The sequence below is a fragment of the Anabrus simplex genome, chromosome 8 (genome assembly GCF_040414725.1).
Source record: "Anabrus simplex isolate iqAnaSimp1 chromosome 8, ASM4041472v1, whole genome shotgun sequence".
NCBI lineage: Eukaryota > Metazoa > Arthropoda > Insecta > Orthoptera > Tettigoniidae > Anabrus > Anabrus simplex.
In genome coordinates, this window is record NC_090272.1 from 141,185,385 (window position 1) to 141,209,435 (window position 24,051).

General features: G+C 38.3%; 1 protein-coding gene across 1 annotated transcript in view; it reads right to left on the reverse strand.

The window, feature by feature from the left end:
- The window catches only part of LOC136879341 (potassium voltage-gated channel subfamily KQT member 1), a 916,827-nt gene that overhangs the window by 152,247 nt on the left and 740,529 nt on the right, over window positions 1–24,051 (reverse strand). The window contains exon 9 of the mRNA XM_067153158.2: window positions 20,594–20,766. Coding sequence (XP_067009259.2) covers window positions 20,594–20,766 — 173 coding nt within the window. The remainder of the gene's footprint in view (window positions 1–20,593; window positions 20,767–24,051) is intronic.

Consider the following 24,051-nt stretch of genomic DNA (forward strand, 5'->3'; position numbering starts at 1 on the left):
AGATATCTCCCCTTATCTAACCTAATGCAACATTAGCGACATTGTGAACTTGTAGATTTGGAGCTTGAAGCTCAAAAACATGTAAATTACCTATCCTTAGGTTTTCTATTCTAAGGTCAAAATTGTCATTGTACCTGATACATTGTTGTTTTCACTAAGTAAAGAAGTTTGTTGGTTAACAGTTGATTTTCTGAAAAGAAATTTAACCTTTATTTTAAAATTTTAAATTAATCTTTGACTTTCATAGATAGAACCATTTCAACCCACACCTTCTTTCACCTCTCTGCATTCCACAGATAACCCCGGAACAATTTCTACTAAAACCCCGTCTAATTTTATACTTGTGAACAGCCCTGCCAATATAATTATTTTCCAACTGAAGCCTCTCACGGATTTCTCCCCATGCTTCCTCTCCTGTATAGGCTCTGTATAATCCTATAAGTCTAGTTTTCTCCCTTCTCCCTTCTCCTTTCTCTTCCACCCAAGTTTCTCTAACATTTCGGATATACTACTTTTACTCCTGAAATCTTCTGTTGCAAATCTTGCTGCTTTCCTCTGCACACCTTGTATTTCTTTTATTAGGTATTCCTGGTGAGGATCCCAAACACTGTTTGCATATTCCAATAATGGACGAACCATACTTGAGTAACTTTTCCCTTTTAATTCTTTGTTGCATCCTTTAAGTAGCCTCATTATGATATGTAACAATCTGTATGCTTTCCCAACAATGTCATCAACATGACCCTTCCAGTACAAATTGCTTTTAAATATCACTCCTAAATATTTGCACTTGCCATCTTTTGGGACAATTTCCTCATCCAAAATATATTTGAATTCAGTTTTTAAGCTCCTCTTTGTAAATGTTGTGACAGTTGATTTGCCTCCATGAATCTTTATATAATTCTCTTCGACCCAATGTTGGATACTGTCAAGGTCTCTTTGTAATTCTGTACAATCCTGTATGTTATTTATTTCCCTACAAACATTTATATAGTCTGCATACAATTTTATTTTTGATGTTATATTGTTCCCTAAATCATTTGCATATATTAAGAATAGTAACGGGCCAATTTTACTACCCTGTGGAATTTCCTTCCCAACTTTCTCTTCCTGTGATATATGATTTCCTACTTTGACTTTTTGAACCCTTGAATTTAGAAATGATCTTATCCAACATATAACCCTTATGTCCAATCCTATTCCCTCCAGTTTCTTTAATAATATTCAATGTTCCACTCTGTCAAATACCTTGGAAAGGTCTATGGCTACGCAATCCAACTGGCCTCCCGAATCCAACTGATCTGATATGTCCGCTGAAATCCCACCAGTTATGCCTCAAGAAAAATTCTTTCTGAATCCATACTGGCTCCTCATGAACCAATTTTTATCTTCAATAATATATTTTGCTATTAAACTCTCCAGTATTTTACAAACTATACTGGTCAGGCTAACTGGTCTTTTCTCAGGTTTCCTTTATCACACTTTCCTTTATAAATTGGTATTATTACAGATTCCTTCCATTCCTTTGGTATTACGCTATTATTTATGATATAGTCAAAGATAAATTTTAAATAAGGCACTAGGTACCACCCCATTGTCTTTAATAGCTCCCCAGTAATTCAATCAGTCCCTGCTGCTTTTCCTTGCTGAAGCAGTTGGATTTCTCTGAAAATATTCATTTGTAAATGAGAAGCTTCTTGTTTCCTTATGTGTCTCTGCTTCTCTTCAGTTTCCAACTCCTGACAATCTTCTACTGAATCTATGAATTCCCTACTAAATAGATTTGCTTTCTCATTATCAGTTAAAAACTGTTCACCCCCCTTCTCCTACTATTGTGGGAATTTGGATTCCTTTTCCCTTTGATTCCTAATGTATGAATACAGCCTTTTCCATTTCCCTTTATGGTCATTACCCTCATGAAGTATACCATTCATGTAATTCTCTTTTGTTTCCTTCTTCACTCTATTAAGTTCCCTTATTAGCTGTTTTCTAGTTTCTCTATTCTCCCTACCCGCTTTGATTTTCCTGTTTACATTTCTACATTTTCTTTTTAATTTCCTTATTTCCTTTGTATATTAAACAGGGTCTGAGGTCATTTTACCCTTCTTAACAGGTAAAAATCTCTTCTCTCCTTCCCAAATAATTCCTTTAAATTTGCGCAAAGTGTACCCACATTACTCCCTTCACTTATCCAACAATTGAATTGTGATTTAAGGTAAGTCCCGAATTCTTCAACTTTAGTTTTTCTGTAAAATTTCTTATCTTGTGTGATTTCTTATTAAGCCTTATGGTCACCTATCCCTCCAATTATCTCAGTATTATCAACAATTTCCCATTGTTTAACTAAGAATACACCTAGTAAGTTATTGAGACGAGTTGGTGCTTGTATTACTTGTGTAAATCCACCCTCCCAAATTAAACTTGTTTGCCAGTTTCTGTTTATGGGGTTCACTTGCAGCTCCATTCCATTCAACTAAACATTATATGGACATATTTTGCCTTATGTGTTTCTATTATTTGTTTCAGAATAAAACTGGAATTCTTCACAACAATTTGCAACAAACGTGTTTATTTACAATACTGTGCTCTCTGATTCATCACTGTGGATTGCTATATAAATGATAATGATCAGGTGCAATTAGTCGACATCGACTCCTCGCAACTGGTCTTCTACTATATACTTCAGATTCTTCAGTGACGAGTTCATGTTGGATTTGATAGAGTCTATCCATCTCACTACTCAATACTTAGTACAAAAGAAATGTATTGCATGCTGCTTTAAAACATCAGAATGCACTCGCATGCAAAGCATTGCCTGCGATGCTACTGATGCTTAAGTGTTGGTAAATAGATAATGTTCTATAAATGTATAATATTTACTTTTTTAAAACTTCATGGACATATTATTGATTAAATTTTGTGCCATTTATCAGAACTGACTGATATGGCCAAAATGATCATCTCCATAGTACTGCAGCCAGTGGTTGTTGACGGGTTCTGGAGATCTCTGTTTTTACACACGAGCATCATTTGTAGCTTGTTGTGCTATCTGTTGGCTATAATTTTAACTACTTTTAATAATGTCATGGAGTAGAGGGATCGTAGATGTTAGTATCGATGTATTTTTTTAATTGTACGGTCTCTGTAGCCATGGAAAGTTCGTATTTAAACATGTGTTTTTACGTGTCGAGAATCATTGTACAAGATGGCTCACCCATGGCAACGTGCCCTATGTGATAACAAAGTATTTCAACATTTATATGCAGATTCATTGTTTGATGTGCCCCATGGGTGATGAGCTCTGAGAATTCTTGTAGTTTCTCAGCTGTCAGTAGGTGATGGATTACGAGAACTCTCGCTTTTATGCACCTCGTATTTCCTTGATTATTGATGAAATTGTGGGTGAGATTACGAGTTCCAAATGATGTAGTCATGGAATATAAAATATCGCTCCATCTTTCTGTAAATCTTCATATATTTAACAAAATAATGTTGGATATGTAGAGCTATTCCTTGGAGCTCCAGTGCAGATGACAACATGGCGTGGCGTATTCAGTTGCCGATGGCTACTAATAATTGTGATTAATTATGTACAGACCGGTTATGAAATGAAATGTCGTATGGCTTTTAGTGCCGGGATATCCCAGGATGGGTTCAGCTTGCCAGATGCAGGTCTTTCTATTCGACACCCGTAGGTGACCTGCGCGTCGTGATGAGGATGAAATGATGATGAATACAACACATACACCCAGACCCCGTGCCGTAGGAATTAACCAATTAAGGTTAAAATCCCCGTCCTGGCCGGGAATCGAACCTGGGACCCTCTGAACCGAAGGTCAATACGCTGACCATTCAGCCAACAAGTCGGACACAGACCAGTTATAATAGGTACTAAGTGACAGTGAATGAGATATTTCTAATGATTAATGGTGTCGTAGGACAGGTATCCTAATTATGATAAAACCTTCAATACTCGTATTTTGAAGTTTTATGATGAGCCGAAATTATGTTATTATATTTGTGTTTCGTGTCCATGGACGTATAACGTGCGGACGTACGGACACACAGACTTCCAATATGGCGTCAAGGAACAGCACCATTAGGTCTCTGATGTGAAACATATATATTTTTTCTTTGTAGATTGTTTTTGTGACGAGTGATTGTTTTCTTCTTGATCTGACAGGATAAGTTGGTAGCGATAATAAAGTTGCTTTTAGAATACGTAAAAGTGTTCTCGTGTGATATTTTTATTGCGTAAAATAGAAAATCGCATATAGAGAACGACAAATTGGCGACCGTGACAGGACTTTCGAAGTTTAATGATGAAGATTGATCAAATGACCGTCGTGATTTTACGAAAGGCGCTGATATCCCGAGGGTTACCGACGGCCGGGAGCAAGTCGGAACTACAAGAGAGACTACGCCAGGATCTGATCGAAAATGAAGAAGACCCAGGTAGCTTCGATTTTGAAGTCATCTCGGAGAAGGAAGCCAACGACCGGATGCTTACGCAACTAACTACCTTGATCGGGACACAATCTGAAGAGATAAAAGGCCGAATCGATTCCTTGGTAAGAGATCTGAAAGAAGATATTACAAAAATTAATAATAAAATCAACAACGTAGAATTAGATGTAGACAAAGTAGCAAATGAAATGCATACCTTGGAAAACAAAGTCGAAGAAAAGATTGGCGAAATCGAGCGGGAATCCAACCAGTTTAAAACCGAAGTAGACCGGAAACTTACGAAGTTTGAATCTGAGGTTAAGAGAAAAATTTCAACCCTGGAAGAAAACATTTCCGTAGGCAATGGTCAACCTAACAGAGGTAAGGACCTTTCCCTTGGGATACCGGTCGATCCCAAGGTAATCAGAGATAGCCTACCAGAATTTCATGGGAGATTGGAAGAGTGTCCTAAAGTATTCCTAAAGACATCAGAATCTCTACTAGGTAGGACGAATATACCTACGGAGATATACTTACAACTTGTCAGCCAACAACTAAAAGCATCAGCAGGGACTTGGTGGCAGAATATAAAAGGGCTCAGTCTCGACTGGGAGGAATTTAAGAAGGAATTCATCCAGAAATTTGACTCAGAGTTTGTCCAAGCGTCGGTCCAAAAGAAGTTCCTTACTGAAACACAACCCAGTGGGATGAGAGCAGGAGCTTTCATAATTCAAAAACTCCAACTATTTAAACGAGTCCATGAAAAAGAAAATATTGACACGAGCGTTCCTTATATAATCGAGCTGCTACATGATAAGGTACGATCACTTATTAAAGTGGCACAGCCAAAAACTTTTGAAGAGCTCCGTCACATCGTAGCCAAACTGGACGAGGAAACCAGCTACCATCCCTCGAGAACGAAAATCTCAACAGCGGAGATACCCAAGAAATGTTACCGTTGCGGGCAGCTCGGGCATTTTAAGGGACAATGTCCGGAAAACTAGCTTGGGACCGTTCGAGCTGGGGAAAGGAGGGTTCCGGAATGAAGCAGCCCCAGATACATGACACCTGGCTGGAAGGTAAATATATTGGTCAAATTTGTAGTGATGAGCCTAGTTCACCCCACCCGGCTATTAATTTGACGATTGATGATAAGCCGGTAATCGCTATCCTTGACACTCAAGCTTCACACTCGTTTGTGAGCATGAATGTGGCTAAATTTTTAGAACCCATCCGTCCTGATAAGGTGGAAACAGTCAGAGGGGCAGTTCGTCACACACATTATCAGATTGATGGTTGTACTTTCCTTCGAGCCAAATGCTCCTCGGAAGTCATAGACATACCAGTAAAGGTTATCAAGGATTTGATACCTGACATAATCTTAGGACATGACTTCTTAACTAAATATGGGGTAGTGATAGATTACACAGCTAATGAAATATTCCTTGGTAATAGGAAAAGATGTAGACTGGCATGGGTTGAAAATAAAGCTCTTGAGTCACAAACAGTAGAACCCAAGGTATGGGCGGAACTGAAAACAGGACCGTTGAAGGTGGAGGAGAAGGAAAATCTTGAGAAATTACTGAATAAGTTCCCGGAGGTCATCACTGATAAAATCGGGTTTACTACAACGGTGAAACATAAAATAACATGCAAGGATAATACACCAGTCAAACAAAGGCCCTACCCACTGAACCCAGATAAGCGAAAATTTGTAATAAAGAAGGTCAAGGAAATGGAGAACCAAGGTTTGATTGAGCCTTCGGTATCAAGATGGGCTTCTCCGATAGTATTGCCTAAGAAAAAAAGTGGGGATTATCGACTGTGTGTAGATTTACGTCAAGTTAATAACAAGACTATGTCCGATGCTTACCCCATGCCGGATCTACGCCACCTGATAAAGCAAGTGAGTGGGGCAAAAGTCTTCAGTACCCTCGATTTAAACTCTGGCTACTGGCAAGTCGAAGTCGAAGAAGAATCTCGACCGATGACTGCTTTTTGTACCCCAAGAGGACTTTATCAATTCAGAGTCATGCCATTTGGTCTTAAGAATGCTCCAGCCACCTTTATGCGTCTGATGGACGAAGTCTTATCAGGATATACAGGGGAATTCTGTCAGGTCTATTTGGATGACATCCTCGTATATAGCAAGACATTTTCGGACCATTTGGAACACCTAGCTAGAATATTAGAAAGACTGAGGATCCACGGACTTACTTGCCAAGTCAAGAAGTGTCAATTCGCATCAAACTCGGTGGAGTACTTAGGTCATGTAGTGACGGACAGGGGATTAGAGAGACAAATTGAGAAGAATAGGGCCATTCAAGAACAAGAAAGACCTCGAACGAAACGCCAGGTACGTCAATTTTTAGGCCTCTGCGGGTGGTACAGTAGTTTTGTGCCGCACTTTGAGACGAAAGCTGCTCCGTTAACCGACCTCCTCAACAAGAACATACTATTTAAATGGACTCAGAGGGAAGAAACAGCCTTCCAGGAGATAAAAAGAGCTATTTGTGATGCTCCAAATCTAGCCTATCTGGATACAAACCGGGAGGTCTGCTTACAGACGGATGCGAGTGACGTCGGTCTTGGGGCTGTACTGTTTCACGAGAAACAAGGAGGAAGCAAGGATATAATTGAGTATGCCAGTAGGAAACTTTCTGCTTCCGAAAGAAACTATTGTACAGCCGAGAAGGAAGCATTAGCAGTGGTGTGGGCTGTCGGGAAGTTTAGAGGTTACCTAGAGGGAAGGAAGTTCAGGCTATTTACGGATAACTCTTCACTTCAGTGGTTGAACCAAGTATCTGGATCGAAGTCCAAACTCATGCGATGGGCCTTGATCCTTGCCGACTTTGACTTCGAGATTTGTCACGTTCCTGGGGCGACCAATCAAGCGGCGGATAGCCTATCAAGAAATCCTGAGGACGGGCAGGTATCAGCGACGAATTTATTAGAGAGAGAGATCCCTCTGCCAGCTAAAAGGCCTCAAACCGATCATGTGCTTCTTGCTATCCATCGAAGGAATAATGAGATCGATTTGGAATTAATAAGGAAATGGCAAACGGAGGACATGTCCTGTAACCGAATGAAATCCTGGATCAGCAAACGCAGCACTAATCGTCAAGCTGTCCCAGTCCAGTTTAAGATGTGCTATAAGAACTTCCGACTCGAAGACGGCATACTCAAATACATTTCACATCTGTCTGGATCTTCCCCGGTCATCGTCATCCCGAAGTCGCAAACCACGAGGATTTTGAATAAATATCATGATGATCCAGAAGCAGGGCATCCTGGTCAAGAGGAAACATATTCTTCGATTCGGCGACGTTTTTTTTGGATACACATGCGTCAAGAAATTAAGAACTACGTTCAAGCATGTGTTATCTGTGCTCGCACTAAGGCGAACAATCAGAAGGCGAGTACCAGCATGAGAGGACGACGACCCCATCAACCTTGGGAGGTACTCGCTATTGACCTTATGGGACCCTACCCTAGGACATCTCGGGGAAAAACGGGAATAGTCATGGTGACTGACCTATTCACCAGATGGGTGGAAGCATTCGCCATTCCCGAAGCTACATCGGGACGTATCATACACCTCTTAAGGACAGAAGTCTTCAGTCGTTATGGATATCCTCGGTGTATACTCACAGACAATGGTAGTCAATTCACTTCGAGGCAGTGGTTGCAAACTTTGTTAGAATGGGGAATCGAACACTGGACGACACCAATCTACCACCCACAAGCGAATCCAACCGAACGGAGAAATCAGGAGCTGAAGAAGATGTTCCGAATTCACCTGGTTGACAAAGAACATACCAAGTGGGACCAACAACTACATGAGTCCCTTTTGGCCATCAGACAGCGGATTAATCGCGTCACAGGGTTCTCGCCCGCAGAACTTTTTCTTGGACGTCCAATTAAGAGAACCGGCGACTGGGACTTCATACATAAACGAGAGGAGGAACCGGAGGGTCTTGATACATGGTATGTACATAACCAGCAGCGAATGCAACAGGCACATAGCCAAGCCGAAGAGCGTTCCAGGAGAGAAGCCGAGAACAACGATACACCGGAAGAAACGGAGCTCAGACCGGGAACACTAGTTCTTCGTCGAAACCACCCCCTCAGCAACAAGCATCAAAAGTTCCACGCTGGGATGGCCCCAAAATGGCTCGGACCTTTTGAGGTGGAGAAAAAGTTGGGAAATGGTGTGTATCTTCTGAAAACTATGCCGCCGACGAAGGTGCATACGTCAGAATTAAAGGTATTACCCCAACCCCTAACAGAAGGCGGAGGGACCGGCGAGTGGGAACTCTCTAAAGGACCCCAGAAGGACACGAACTCCAGAGAGGATCAACATGTGTCGGTACCGACCTTGGAGGATGAGAGAACTGAAGACATGGAGATTGGGACCTCTAGGTATAATTTAAGACCTAGAAACAGAAAGGTCCGGAATCAGTATTGAAGGTTTTAGGGGGGGATAATTGTCGTAGGACAGGTATCCTAATTATGATAAAACCTTCAATACTCGTATTTTGAAGTTTTATGATGAGCCGAAATTATGTTATTATATTTGTGTTTCGTGTCCATGGACGTATAACGTGCGGACGTACGGACACACAGACTTCCAATATGGCGTCAAGGAACAGCACCATTAGGTCTCTGATGTGAAACATATATATTTTTTCTTTGTAGATTGTTTTTGTGACGAGTGATTGTTTTCTTCTTGATCTGACAGGATAAGTTGGTAGCGATAATAAAGTTGCTTTTAGAATACGTAAAAGTGTTCTCGTGTGATATTTTTATTGCGTAAAATAGAAAATCGCATATAGAGAACGACAATGGCTAACACTAAATGGGGGGTAGCGTAAAGAGAAATCCTTTCATACCTGAAACCAATTAGTACATGAATGGCACAAACAGGGTATTCATTCTACACTCTGCTTAGAAGGACTATTAAATGGAGGCACAAATGGTACTGCTTTGAAAGGTATCACAACATTCAGATTACTAAGCAACCTAGTGAGTACATTTTCCAAGTTTGAGGTCGATATCTTGAATACTTTTCAAGTTACAGTAGTTTGAGTGCAGCAGTGTAATTTCTTTCTTGGGGGCTTGAACTATCCGGTAATAGCCCCTGTTCGTTGCCCATCGTCAATGTGACTACTGCTGAACTATGTCAGTAATGTAAGTTTAGAAGTGCTGAGTTAAAAGCTGAATTCTAAGCTGACTGATAAGGGCTGAGACAAAGACAGGCATTTGTTGATTGATGGCTCATTAAAGCAAGAATTGGGAAAGGCTTGGACAACAGTAAACAGACATTTAGCCATACACTTTAACATTTAAGTTGGAGAACAAAAGACTTATCTGCCAATTCTTTGTTAGCTACAGAATCAACTGTTACAGCAGACAAGGGTTTACTTTCATAGGGTGCCTGAAAATTTTCTAAATACTCCATTCCAGAACTTGAAAATGATCCATTATAATGTGTATTTTGATTTTTGTTGTCTGCATAACACAGTTTCCATTTAATGAAGGGAATTTAACACATTTTTCACCCCTTAACTCATGGGACTGTCAAGTATTTCCATTTAAGACAAGTATCCAATTAATCAAGGGTCTGTTGAAGGTAAGTTTAACTGTAGTAACATAGTTGAGGGTGTGTGGAATCCAGTTGTGACAGCATGGGTGAAGTTTAAGGAAGTGGAAATTGTTATCAGTGGGATACTGTGTAGGAGGGATACTGACTGCAGCATGATTGAGGATTTAAAAGTGACTACGGTATGTGGGAAATTGGGGTGAGATTTATAGATCTTGATAGATGGATAGGAGATAGACATTTACGCTCAGATGGCCTTCCCTTATAAGTTAGGGGTTTTGTTTAGAAGAGTTATAGAGAGGTATGATTTCTAGGGATATACAGTATTAAAAGCAATGGATTGGGATATAGTGTTATATGTCAAATATTTATTTGATGACTGTTTGTATGAAGGAGCTATACCACATGAATGAAGAGCAGGTATAGTAGCCCCAATGTACATAAGGATGAGTGCTAAACATAAAACAGATAATTACAGGCCATTCAGCTTAACTCATGTTGCTTGTAAGCTCTGGGAAAACATTCTTTCCTACAAACTTTAATACTTTTGCTAATATCAATAAAAAGTTAGAGAAAATAAAATGCAATCTATTATTCAAAATAATGAGATTTTATTACTTTTAAAAATTATTTTAATTCTAAGCAAGTTTAATATACTGACTTCCTGCATGCCTAATTTTAAGCCTGAATTAAAAAAAAAAAAAAAAAAGTGTGAGATATATAAGTACACTATATCTTACAGTGTTTACCTTCACTGATTTATTCTATTTCAAATGAACGTGATTTATTAAACTGCCAAGAAAAGATATGGCAATCTTATATATTTAATACTGTAAATAAAACTTATTTAAAACAATTAATAGCATGAGTGCTTCTTTTCTTTTTCTTTTACATTTTTAGTGATTTTTTGTTTAAAACATATCTCTATCCATGGCAGCAGTGGTAATTAAAACAGAAATGCAACAATTTGTCAAGCTGTGAGTGGCAAGATGTCACATTACAAAAACAAGTTTTTGATACCGTACAGCTTATACTTAATCTGTGCATTTCCTAGTCTGCATAGACAAAGAAAAATACAGATGCAATATAAAAGAAAAGGGTAAAAACAAAAGGGACACTAACCACAAGACCATCAGTGCTACAGACTAACACGCAAACTGCCAACAGATATGTAGGCTATTAAATTTGAACATGTAATTGTAATTGTTTATTTTTAACATAGATCAACCTCCTGATGGAAACTGGCAACTCCATAGCTGTGGTTTCCTCCTGTCAGTAAGCAAACACTATATTGTCATCCTCTCAAATAAGAATTAAATGGTTTTAATGTAATCAGAATGTTTAACTGTTATGTTGTCTGATAGTAAAAGTGGCAACAATCAAGCCATACTCATACTTCATTCATACTTCATCATACCCAGAAAATATTACTCACAGAAGTTAGGGTATGCATAATACTTTTATACTCCTTGTTGACAAAAACGGCATATGGCCTCGAGCGAGGCCTGGTGTAGGTCTTTTTCTTGTGGATGGTCTATAGGTGACCTGCATGTCTGTGAGGATGGAACTCTACTTAAGATGATTTCTAATGTGCAGACAATACAAACACCCAGCCCCCAAAACCAGATGAATTAACCAATTAAGGTAAAATCCCCAACCCGGGACCCCTAGACCAAAGGCCAGCGTGCCAACGATTTAGCCATGGAGCTGGATCCCTTGTCGATGACCTATACAGAGATGAAACTTCTATGTATCCAGTAAATGGATTAAGAACAGAAACAGCTCTTGATGAATGTTTTTATAACTATATTGGTTTGCTATATTTAATGGACAGTTTTACTTGTGTTTTTCTTTAAATATAGAGTTAATATTCTTATTACTTGTAATGAATGAGGACTTATTGGGTGATGAGAGAGTTGCCCCAGTCTAGAAGGCCATGGATAATGGCTGAGTTGATTTATTATGCTGACCACACATCACCTTGTAAACTGCAGGCCTTTGGGCTGAGCAGCAGTCACTTCATAGGCCAAGGTCTATCAGAGCTATAATGCCATTCTGTTATCACTTACCCTTCGCTAGCATTTGTAATTGTAATATAATCTGATGGCGATGTTTGTAAAGGTGGCCTAGGATTTGTAATAAGGTGATATATCAGTATTAGCTTGTGGTAAGTGAAGGAAAAGCTATGCTGACTGCTGTCAGAACCTGTATTTAAAGCTAGGATCCCTTCAGATGGTGCAGCTCCCCAGTAGCCATTCTTATAATCTGAGCTACAGTTGTTTTTCCACTGTGTTGTCTATGCTAATGTATACAACTGTAATTATTTGGGATTAAAATGGGGAAGCAACCCCAGAATAAGGTACCAATATAATGAGATGGTAATATATTCTGAAACTATCCCCTTGTTTAAGTTCCGAGTCCTTTCATCACACCGGGCGAGTTGGCTGTGTGGTTTGGGGCGCACAGCTGTGAGCTCGCATCCAGTAGATAGTGGGTTCGAACCCCACTGTTGGCAGCCCTGAAGATGGTTTTCCATGGTTTCCCATTTCCACACCAGGCAAATGCTGGGGCTATACCTTAATTAAGGCCACGGCCACTTCCTTCTCATTCCTAGGCCTTTACTGTCCCATCATTGCTATAAGACCTATCTGTGTCGGTGCGATATAAAGCAAATCTTCCATCACAAGTTCTAAGTCCTTTCATTACGATGTTTTAACAGATGGTTTTAAGGATTATGGAATTGTGTTTTGTGATGGATATTGATGTATTCCCTTCAATTATCATGTTTTTTACATTATAACTCATTTCCTTAGTTAGAAACATTATCTTAACATACGGAAGCCTGCGAGACACTCTGATACCATATTCATATTCTGATATAGTACCCTGTGACATTCACTTCATGATAAACAACTAGGAAGGAATGTTTCATCTTAGATCAACATTTGGAAAAATTAAATAGACCAATATTTAACTATATGGATATTTTTAATGCAGAAAATGTGCTTTCTGATCAAATGTGTCCAAACACATACTTGAAAATGTCCTCTAAGTGTTCTTCAGACACTCCACCACATTGTTGAATAAGGTATCAATCAAATTCTACCAAATTTCACTGTAGGCAATGTAAAGGCTTATTCACCTGGCATAAGCCACATGCAAACTCTTTCATCTAACCGCCACATGGTATAGCGCAATTTGTAACATGAAAACATCTACGAATATTTATCTGGCATGTCTACTTGTGTATCGAGATGTTATCTAACATTATCGCCCATTATTGGGAACTGTCATCTAATTGTGAATCTACCATGCACATTTAATTTAAAAATTGTATCTCCCATTATTACGTCTTTCCTGGATCTTTCTGATTCGCTCGATGGTCGATCGATAATTGCGCGTTTGTGCAGTGGGGACTTTGAACGCTGGAAGCCGTCTCTCTTCTGCCTCCTCTGTGAGAGAGGAAGGAGTCTGTTGAGTTTCACCATCCAACATGGCTGTGTTTAGCCGCGCTCGTAAAAAGACATCTTGGTGTGGTCGGAGAGTGTTAGAAATGGAGTGTGACTCTCCTGGATGAGTGTGAAGAAGCTAGGGCTATGCCTTGGCCCTGTTGTATATATTATTTTTTTGCGCTCCAACCCATATTTATTGCACTAGTGTAAGCAGAAAACTTCATGTGTGTGTTAACCATTTACCGGCATGGCAAGTTATTAATGTAACCTATGTTCTTATGTTGGATACCCACCTCAAGTAAGTACTGAAAATTATAACTAGTTCTGGTGATCTCGCACGACCATGGATTAAAAGTGAGTGATGTTATCGTGGATTTGACCAACATCATAACGCACCCTTTTGGCAACGTCTGTTAAACAACCGTATAAACATTAGTAAACAAAATCTTCTGGTATCGGTTTTGGACTGAATCCATAAAAGCAATGTAACTAAATTGTGTGGGAATTTGGAATCGCTAGTTATGCGTCTATGAGGTTGTATTTTGTGTGAGTTTAAACTTACTGTGTTGTCGTTCGTACTTTATTTGTCTACTCATTCTTTGGGATTATTATTATCTGATATAGATGTTGATTCCCATAGGGAATCTGAAATATTTGTCCCGAATGAGTAAATTTATAATACCAATATAATGGTCCGTTATTGGACATTATAAATTTTCCAGCTAACTCATTCCTGGTTGCCAGCGTTTCGCCCCCGTGTGCTAGGTTGGGCTCATCAGTTGGTACCTAGCACACCCACCAAGACGCTAGCTAGTGCATACCATGGAGGCCACTGCGTAAGCTATTTGGAGCCACCGGCAGTGCTAATGCACTATGAGAGACTTTGTCTCACTACCAAAAATTGATGCCTGCTTGGCCATCAGATGATATAGATGTTGATTCCCATAGGGAATCTGAAATATTTGTCCCGAATGAGTAAATTTATAATACCAATATACGCAGTGGCCTCCATGGTATGCACTAGCTAGCGTCTTGGTGGGTGTGCTAGCATGGGCGCCCCTGGAATTCTAAAAATGTTGATGTTTAATTGTTTTATATCATACCAGATTATTTCATAAAATGAACTTACTGAAAGCCATCTAGCATCTGTTATAACTGGAAATTTCTGTAAACAATTTAATGTTGCTGACGTTATATTGGTTTTATATTCAAGAAAATTGTTAATGTGCCCCCCCCCCCTGGAAAATATCCTGAGGGCGCCCATGTGTGCTAGGTACCAACTGATGAGCCCAACCTAGCACACGGGGGCGAAACACTGGCAACCAGGAATGAGTTAGCTGGAAAATTTATAATGTCCAATAACGGACCATTATATTGGTATTATTATTATTATCGTCGTGATTATTATTATTATTATTATTATTATTATTATTATTATTATTATTATTATTATTATTATTATTATTATTATTATTATTCTGTTATTTAATTTTGATGTATTTTCCTTCCTAATTCTCTTCGTTGTTTGAATTTGCCTTCTAACTGTGTTGCTATTGCGTTTGCTCGCTGACGATGTGTATGGGATCATTATTTGCATTGTTTGGGACCTTAATTAAATGACACCTCATGTATGTATCCTAGCGTTATCCAAAACCTCCTCCATTCTAAATTATCTAAGCTGTTGGCGAACTGTTTAACATAAGCAAATGTAATTTTGTACTATCACCCATTGGATAAATTATTATTATTATTATTATTATTATTATTATTATTATTATTATTATTATTATTATTATTATTATTATTATTATTATTATTATTTTTATTAATAACATTGAGTCTGTGAAAAATTGAAATTTGCTGGTCGATATTTAACTTAATATATGCCATTCTCTTATCGTTTCTTGTCACATACTACCCATTGTTTGGGGTTCCTTGCCTTTGTTTATTATTACGTAATGTGTCATCTCATCTTATCTTATCTGATGGACACATTTTAATTTTGGTGGCTTTGATGACTATTATGGGATTATGGCTTGGCGTTGGTAACTGCTAGCTTCTGTTGTGTGCTTTCGTGTTCTGTTATTAAGTGTGGAATGTTTATATTATTTTTCCCTTGATATTCTTAATTTAGTTGGGATTGCTTTCCACTATAATTTTATTGTGATTTAATCTTGTTCAATTAATTAATTCGTGGTTGGAGTCACAAATATCTTTGTATGTGTGTCCTTGTGTGTGACTTGTATTATTTGTATAGGTAGTGTAGCAAACTTAAATTTTAAGCAGTATTAGTAGTTGCGGCCTGTATACTGATGATCATCCATCTAAATTATGAATTTCCCGGGTACTAATTACCTAGTGTTTTTCATTCAAATTTCCTTGTAAGGGTTGCAACCTATTTTTATTTTAATATTTTAATCTTTCTATACTTTAAGTAAACCTTATTGACTATTTTATTTAATGATATGAGTTTTAAGTTTTCCAATATTTGATTATTTGAAGAAGCCTATATTGATATCAGCTTCATTTATCCTAATTTAATATTCATTATGAAATATTGTTTCTCATTTTAATTTTCATTGCATTTTGGGTTTTAAACGATAAATATATATATTTAACTGTATATAAAATATTATGAATTTTCATATTTACAGTAATTTATTAAGTAAAATTCTTTAATTTAATTTTAAAATTGCCTCTTATTTAGTAGCTAGTAATATTGACCAGGCAACGCTTCAAGTGTTAATGTTAAGATTCTGCCCTTTATCCCCCTATGTTTTGGTCCTGCACGCATTGTATTTTGTGCTACTGCCCTCATGGTAAGTAATTGTGTTTTGTTTTCATTTTTCTGTTTTGGTATTTGCATTGTTATGTCTGTGAACATCTTGATGAGGTTGCGCAATTCATCATTCCAAGTCACAAACCTCCAGTCGTCCATGGAACAGTAGCGTTGATCTTACACCATTGAACACGGTGCTTAGTGTTTGCTGGTAAAATGTGTGTTTATGAACCCAAGTCCTCCTATCTCCTGGCACACAGCCATGGTGTTAGCTGCACAATTAGTGACATTGTGGAACTCACAGGTAATGACATCAGACGATGTCATGCAATTTTTGTGTACCACCTTCTTCAATTTGCTCGACGGTCCCTATGGTTCCTATAAGTCAACACACAGGGCCTAACTGGCTGCGGTTTTGTTGTCATTATGCCTTTCCTTTCGCACTGCACAATCATGTCCCTGACTTAGGCAAACTCAGAAGGGTGGAAATGGCCCTGACTTATTACTTACTGATGCGGCAACCAATAACCATTCCACCTTTAATGACACTAAGCTCCTTAGCTCTACTCATTCTGCAGGTATCTTTTAGCACCAAACAACATAAAACTTTCAGCTGCCTTTTATAGCAGTAGCAGCAGCAGCAGCAGCAGTCATAGTGACATCTTGATTCCTCTTTAAGGTTCAGATGGGTGTCCAGGTATTTTTGATCAGATAGAGCATTTTGAAATTGAATCGCACAAAGATATACACTTCTTTTGAATTTGCTTGCATACTATGAAATTTAGAAAAAACAAAATCTCTCTTTTGACTATTCCATCAAATATCACATATATACATACAAGATCATTAACCATTTTGTGTTCATGCTGTATGGACTCTGAAGCTTTCAACTTGGCCCATATTCATTAGAAATGAATTCAACTACTGTATAAATAACCAGGTGTTTGTATATTAACATTTTAATTTTAACAGAGCTATGATTGCAGTGAGTAAATAATGGGAAATGAAGTAAAGGACAGATAGTGATGATGATGATGATGATGATGATGATGTAGAAGCTAAGTTTTGATATCATAAATGACTGTCATATAACTACCGGTACCACTTTTTTGTTAACTTCCCTTATGATTCTACACCAAATGTGATTTGTGTATGTTAGAGGTGGAATATCTTTGAGTACTGCATGATGTTACAAACCATCTCTCATTTTTGTTCTGTATTGAAAACAGCGATCTCACTTAGTTTACAAAAGGAGTATATTTTTTACCCCACCTATTCAATACAATTGGTACCATGTTATGTGGTTAATTAAACATAGGAAATCTAAATACTATGGGAACATGTTTCACCCTTCCTTTATTGGCATCAACAGCCATATTAATTTAATCTTAAAACAAACATTGTTTAGAGGACAATGACATTTATAATTTGTAAAAATTGAACTGTGATTTCTTATGATATTAATGTTACGGAATAGTAGTTATAAAATTTGATGCTGGGACATGACATACACAATACATGTTAAAATCACACAAATTTTCTTTTGGACAAGATTTTAAATTTGTTTACAATGATTTTAATCACACAAATTTTCTTTTGGACAAGATTTTAAATTTGTTTACAATTATTTTAACATGTATTGCATATGTCATGTCTAGAGTTCATGGTTTATAGCATTTAAAAATCAGTGATTTAGCGTTTTGATTTTCAAATTTAGCGTTTTGTAGCATCTAAACTTCTCAAATTTAGCATTTTGTAGCAAATTGGTTAAAAATAGGGAGTAAAATCATACTGCTTAATCACACATTGCTCATCATGCAGTTTTGAATTCACTATGGAAAATAAGACAAACATCAACATAAGACTGCAAGAAGTATTAACGAACACACAGGAATATGCTTATTTTCAAATTTACAAACACAATTTCAAAGTGAAAAATACTATTCTGAATGTATTTATTTATCACAGTACAACACACCTACAAGGAAGAGGAATTTCAATGATGATTTAAGTACAACATGCCAATTGTTTAAAAGGTGTTCTCCTTCATTTGAGACCGCCTATCAGTTACAATTATGTTGTACTTGCTAAATAAAATTCTACATCGACACTGTTCGTAGAGGCCCAAATGCACAGAAGTGCTGCCAAGGCAAAGGAAGGACTGCAAAACATTTTTTTCTTCAAGTTTTTGATTGCAGAAGTTTATAGGCCATCTGTATCCTTACATAAAAATGTCCCGATTTGTGACTCGGCGTGCTGTTTGATCGTCACTTCACTTCTACCCATGGCTAACAGACAATAAAATAAATCGCTACCGTACTTTTAAACAGAACTACTACTCAACACCAATGTCAAGAATAACCGACTAAGATCAAGGGTCAACACACAAAGAGAATGAACGTGGTGCTTGAAAGTGTATTTGCTGTTTGATTGACTGGTCTTTGCAGTGCTCTTTAGCCAGTGAAAGAAATTCCACACATTGAATGATTTAACCCTTTGGCCTGCCATTACTTGTGAAAGGAAATATTCCCTTACTTACTATTTATTTTTTCGTCACTTTAACATAAATTTGATTAATCACATAGGCTACATAAGAATACACAAAGCAAAGTGAGTTTTTAGCTCGTCTAAAGTAACAGGAAACCAATGTTTTTGTTCGTAAGTATTACTGGTTTCCAGGGAAGCAGATAAATTAGCAAGAAATGTAGAGGCATAGGTACTGGTTTCCTTAGTAATGTGATCCCAGAACTGTGAGGTTAGAAATTCATTCCCTAAGTCCATTTCTTTCGGATTATTACCCAACCCCCTCCTCACTATAGAGTGAATTTCAAAAACTGGTTTACATGTTACAGAAAGAGGCTTATTGTCAACAAGATCATAATTCCAAGTATTATTTTACTAGACTTCTCAACGGGCGAGTTGGCCGTGCGGTTAGGAGCGCGCAGCTGTGAGCTCGCATCCAGGAGATAGTGGGTTCGAACCCCACTGTCGGCAGCCCTGAAGATGATTTTCCGTGGTTTCCCATTTTCACACCAGGCAAATGCTGGGACTGCACCGTAATTAAGGCCACGGCCGCTTCCTTCCCATTCCTAGGCCTTTCCTGTCCCATCGTCGCCGTAAGGTTGTGTCGGTGCGACGTAAAGCAACTAGCAAAAAAAAAGGAAAACTAGACTTCTCACTCGCTCTTGTTGCATTCTGGTTTCGTCACGTAGTTTCAATTGGCATTATCATCTCGGAACTGAAATCGGAATCACTTTCATCACTGTCATTTGAAGAAGAAGTATTTTCACTCTCCAGAGAATCTTTTCCACTTGAGTTCATAAAGTGAGCAATTTTTGATACAGTGCTCACCTGTCTTCATTTTTTTTTGATGGAGATAAAAGATTTTTTTGCCACAGTCCGTTAGATTGGAATTGCAAATGCTCCTCTTATTTCTTCTCCTTGTGATATACATATTCTTCTTAGTGGGATGTACATCTGTAGTAACAGGCAAACAATTTGAAAGTCTAATCTTGAAGACAGGTTTAATATATGTGACTGGTTAATTCAGACTCAAGCCTGTTCCCAATCTTCAATGTAAAGGGACTAATTTCAGGTTCTTATCTGCAGACCAAAGAGTATTGTATCTGGATTTAGAGGATAACTTTTATGAAAAGTTGTTTTTGTCCAAGATGAAAGACCCAAAAATGTGACCTCAACAATAGGATTCAAATTAAAAAGTCTTACTCTTTGAACAAGTACATTAACCTATTTTGCTAAGGCAATCTATAGAGAATCACTTTTCAATTCTTTAATGTTAAATATCTGTGTGAGAAGAGATCATCAGAATAATGTCAAAATTACTGGAAATCTCAGTGGATCTGGATGTCTCTTAAACATCCAGATAAGTACATTCTACTCACCAAACTCATTTTTTCCTGGTCTTTCTGTAGAATCCTTGCTTCTAGCCTCAACATCTTTTGCCAGAAATGCTTTTGTAAATGAATTTTTGTTATTGTTGTTCAGGTAAAATTGGTTAATGCAGTAGTCTGGAGAGCAGGGAAGCTTTTGCTTGAATCCCAAGAGTTGTCCTCTTTTTGCTTTTTGACTAAATAATAATTACAAACCTTTCATAAGAATTGCACCTGCTAGTTTTCATACAGGAGTATCATATCTTTTAATATGGAAATCTGATAAACATTTGTTCAACATCCCATTCGAAATATGAATTGTGTATATTAATACAAATATCAAACATAACATAGCGATAAAAGTCATCAATATCCAAACTGCAGAGTGCTAGTTGATTATCTTGAATAGAATGAAAGGACTCACCTAGATTCTCTGAAGATGCATTGAGCTCGCCAAAGCCACGTGGTCCAGGACCTCCTCCAGAGCCTCCACCACTACCCCCAACACCTTTCGCCAGACATGGGGAGTGTAATGATGTACTCTTGTGCCGTCGGATGGTTGGTAATCTCGACACGAATGACGCATTGTGCTTGAAACTGGAAGAGGCACGACTGAAATCAACGTCAGACACACTGTTCACAGCGGTGGCAGTCTAATGATTGTTAGTCTGCCTACTGAATCAATGGATATAATTGTGATGCTTTATCCTTCCCTATAATATTTTTCTACCCAAATATTTTTCAGAGAACCTCTTAGGACAGATGACTGTTGTCTCATAATCTTTATACTCAAATGCAGTCATGTTTATCCCCATATTTGCTTACTTGTTCATTTATTACAGTTCTTTTGCTGCATGTGGATCTTTCACAAGAGTGATGTATACTATGATACAGTCAATACTGATACATTATATTGTGCATATCCTTCATGTTGTACATTATACATTCTGTGTTTCTTCATTTTATATTTTAAGGGACAGGAAATAAACAATGATTAATTTTAAAAATGTATATAACTCATATCCTCTACCACAAATTGGTAACAATATTACTGCTGTGCAGCTTTCTAAAGCCTGTCAGTTGGTGAAATAGTTAAATGCAACAAACACACAATATTTTAAAGGGCTGTGGATATTTTGGCACCCTTTGCCAAATTCACTGTCTTGAACTGGAAAATGCATTAATTAGAGCCTGCGTAGGCAAACTCCAAACCGCAAAGCCAGCAAACACCACAACAGAATGAACTGGTAGACGGAGACACAAATGAATAATGAATGCAGTAGTGGTTCCTGATTCTTAGATAAATATAGATTATGGTTTATATTTACTTTAGACTATATTATTATTAAATCTGAATAATTGGAGCCAACTGACGGAGGCCCTAGTTAAGACAGCCAGTTAACTTGCTTCCCTCGCAAGGAGGAGGTAGCACATATGGCGGACTGAACACTGAAACTAAAACAGCAACCCAAAGACAAACAGGATGGCTGAGATGAAGATTCCAAAAGACCAAGGAAAACTTGGAAACATTCTCGGAATAGAGGAAGCTTATGGCCAAGATAATCCAAGGAATCAAATGGGCCTTCACACACAACTAACTGACCCAGCTGCACAAAAATTACCCCACAGTCTTCTACAAAAATTTCAAGCAGAATCTCAGTAAATACACTCCACCGAGACTCACAGGGCAAGTTGGTTTACAACAATAAGGATAACTGCTATCTCCTTAGTTGAGTAATTAAAGAACCTGCTCAGTTGTGACCCACCTAGTAAGGATTATGACTGCTAGCAAATGACACCCAATCTGGACTTGCTACCTCCTTTAGTGGAAGAATTTAGTCGAATCATCTAGCTCTTAATAACAACAAGGTAGCTGGAGAGGACTCCATTGTGGCTGAACTCTGGAAGTATGCCAGTAGAAAGGCAGTGAAGAAGCTTCCTGAGATCATTCAGAATATCTGGTAAATGGAAAAGTTGCCATCTGACTGGACCTCACCTATGATCCATCCTCTTCACAAGAAAGGAGATTTTACAGACACTAACAACTACTAAGAAATCTCTCTCCTTGCAGTAACATACAAGGTTGTGTCTAAGACCTTATTAACAAAGGAAGAGAATCAACTGAACAGTCAACTGAGGAAATGCCAGGTAGGAATAGATAATCCTATGCTGAGCTCAATCTCGAAAAAGTACTAGCCTACTCCAAGGTGAGAAGCCACAAAGTGGTAACCCTTTTGTCGACGTTAGGAATGCCTATGACTCTGTGGACAGATAAACCTTCAGTTAAGACACCCCAGCCCTCATACACATAGGGTTGAGTTAAATTCAGAAGGTTACAGAGAGAGAGATAGAGGGAAGTTAAATTCAAAATTCAGAAGCGATCTTGGAAAGCTTTGAAGTCAGACAAGGTGACAGGCTTTTCCCACTCTCCTTCAACTGCATCCTTCAAAACATTGTGAGAGAATGGTGCAAAGAACTGGTCAGTTTGGGTGTCCAGAGTTGGGTCTACTTGGGTTACAAAAGGGAAGGGATGACAGTAGATTGTCTAGTCTTTGCAGACGACATGGCATTTATCACTGAATCTCTGGAAATAGTGGTGATCCAGGTCAATTGTCTCAGAAGACAGATGGGCACTAGGAATCCAAGTGTCACTGGAGAAAACCAAGTACTTTACCAACATGCCATGGTGTGTCTGTCACCAAATAGAAAAGGTTTGATTGAAAAACTGTTTTGGAGAGAGGAGACTTCTCAGAAATATCCTACGCCTGATACTCGAAGATGAGGAATACCAGAGATGTCATAATTCAGAGCTCTACTCCCACATAGCGAGGCTCTCTGACTGTGCCAGGAAAAGGAGGGTAGTTTTATATGATCCTGCTGCAAGATTGTCTCCCAAAAGACTTCTGTTTTCTTATTTTTTTGCTAGTTGCTTTACGTCGCACCAACACAGATAGGTCTTATGGCAATGATGGGATAGGAAAGGGTTAGGAGTGGGAAGGAAGCGGTCATGGCCTTAATTAAGGTACAGCCCCAGCATTTGTCTGGTGTGAAAAATGGGAAACCATGGAAAACCAACTTCAGGGCTGCCAACAGTGGGGTTCGAACCCACTATCTCCCGGATGAAAGCTCACGCTGCGCGCCCCGAACCACACTTCCAACTTGCCCGCTCCCCAACAGACTGACCAACTGCCTGTTCTGGTTGATGGAGTCTGAGAAAGAGATAAAAATAACTAGTGCTGATAGACTAACAAAACCGACAGGCTGTGAGACAGATCCTGAGGAAAGTTAAAGGTTTTTCAGAAAGAAAATAAGCCGAAAGGTACCTCCTAGTCAGAGCAAAGAAAGGGGATACACCAGAGAAAGATACAGCAATGCTGTGCAAAGATCAAAGTCCAACAGTTGAACAAGTGTGGTCTCAAGTACTGTATGTCTAGTCAAAAGAAGAGAAAACAAATAATCATGATTTTTCTTTTGCATTTTCAATTATTTCATTTTCTGGGTTTATTTCATTTTTAGCTGTGCTAGTCAAATGGAATCTGTGTTCTGATTTGGCCTCATTTGTGAAACAGTTTCTAAATAAGTCGAAGCAAATGAAGCCAAAATTTTAGCTGCAAAGAATCTTAATTTTATATCATTAGCAAATGAAATGTATGAATACATATAAAATATAAGGGTAATCCCAGAAATAAGGTCTCCTATATTTTTATAAATACAGAACTCTATTTGTGTGGCTGTTGGTCATAATACTGTGAAGAGTGTTTCCGGTGTTCGCATATAAATGTGCGTACGCCGCGCTGAGGCACTCAGTCTTGTCTTGACGGCCGTTGAGAATGGAGCTCCCGTTGGATGTTACCACCAAGTGTGAAGTGCGCGCAGTTATTA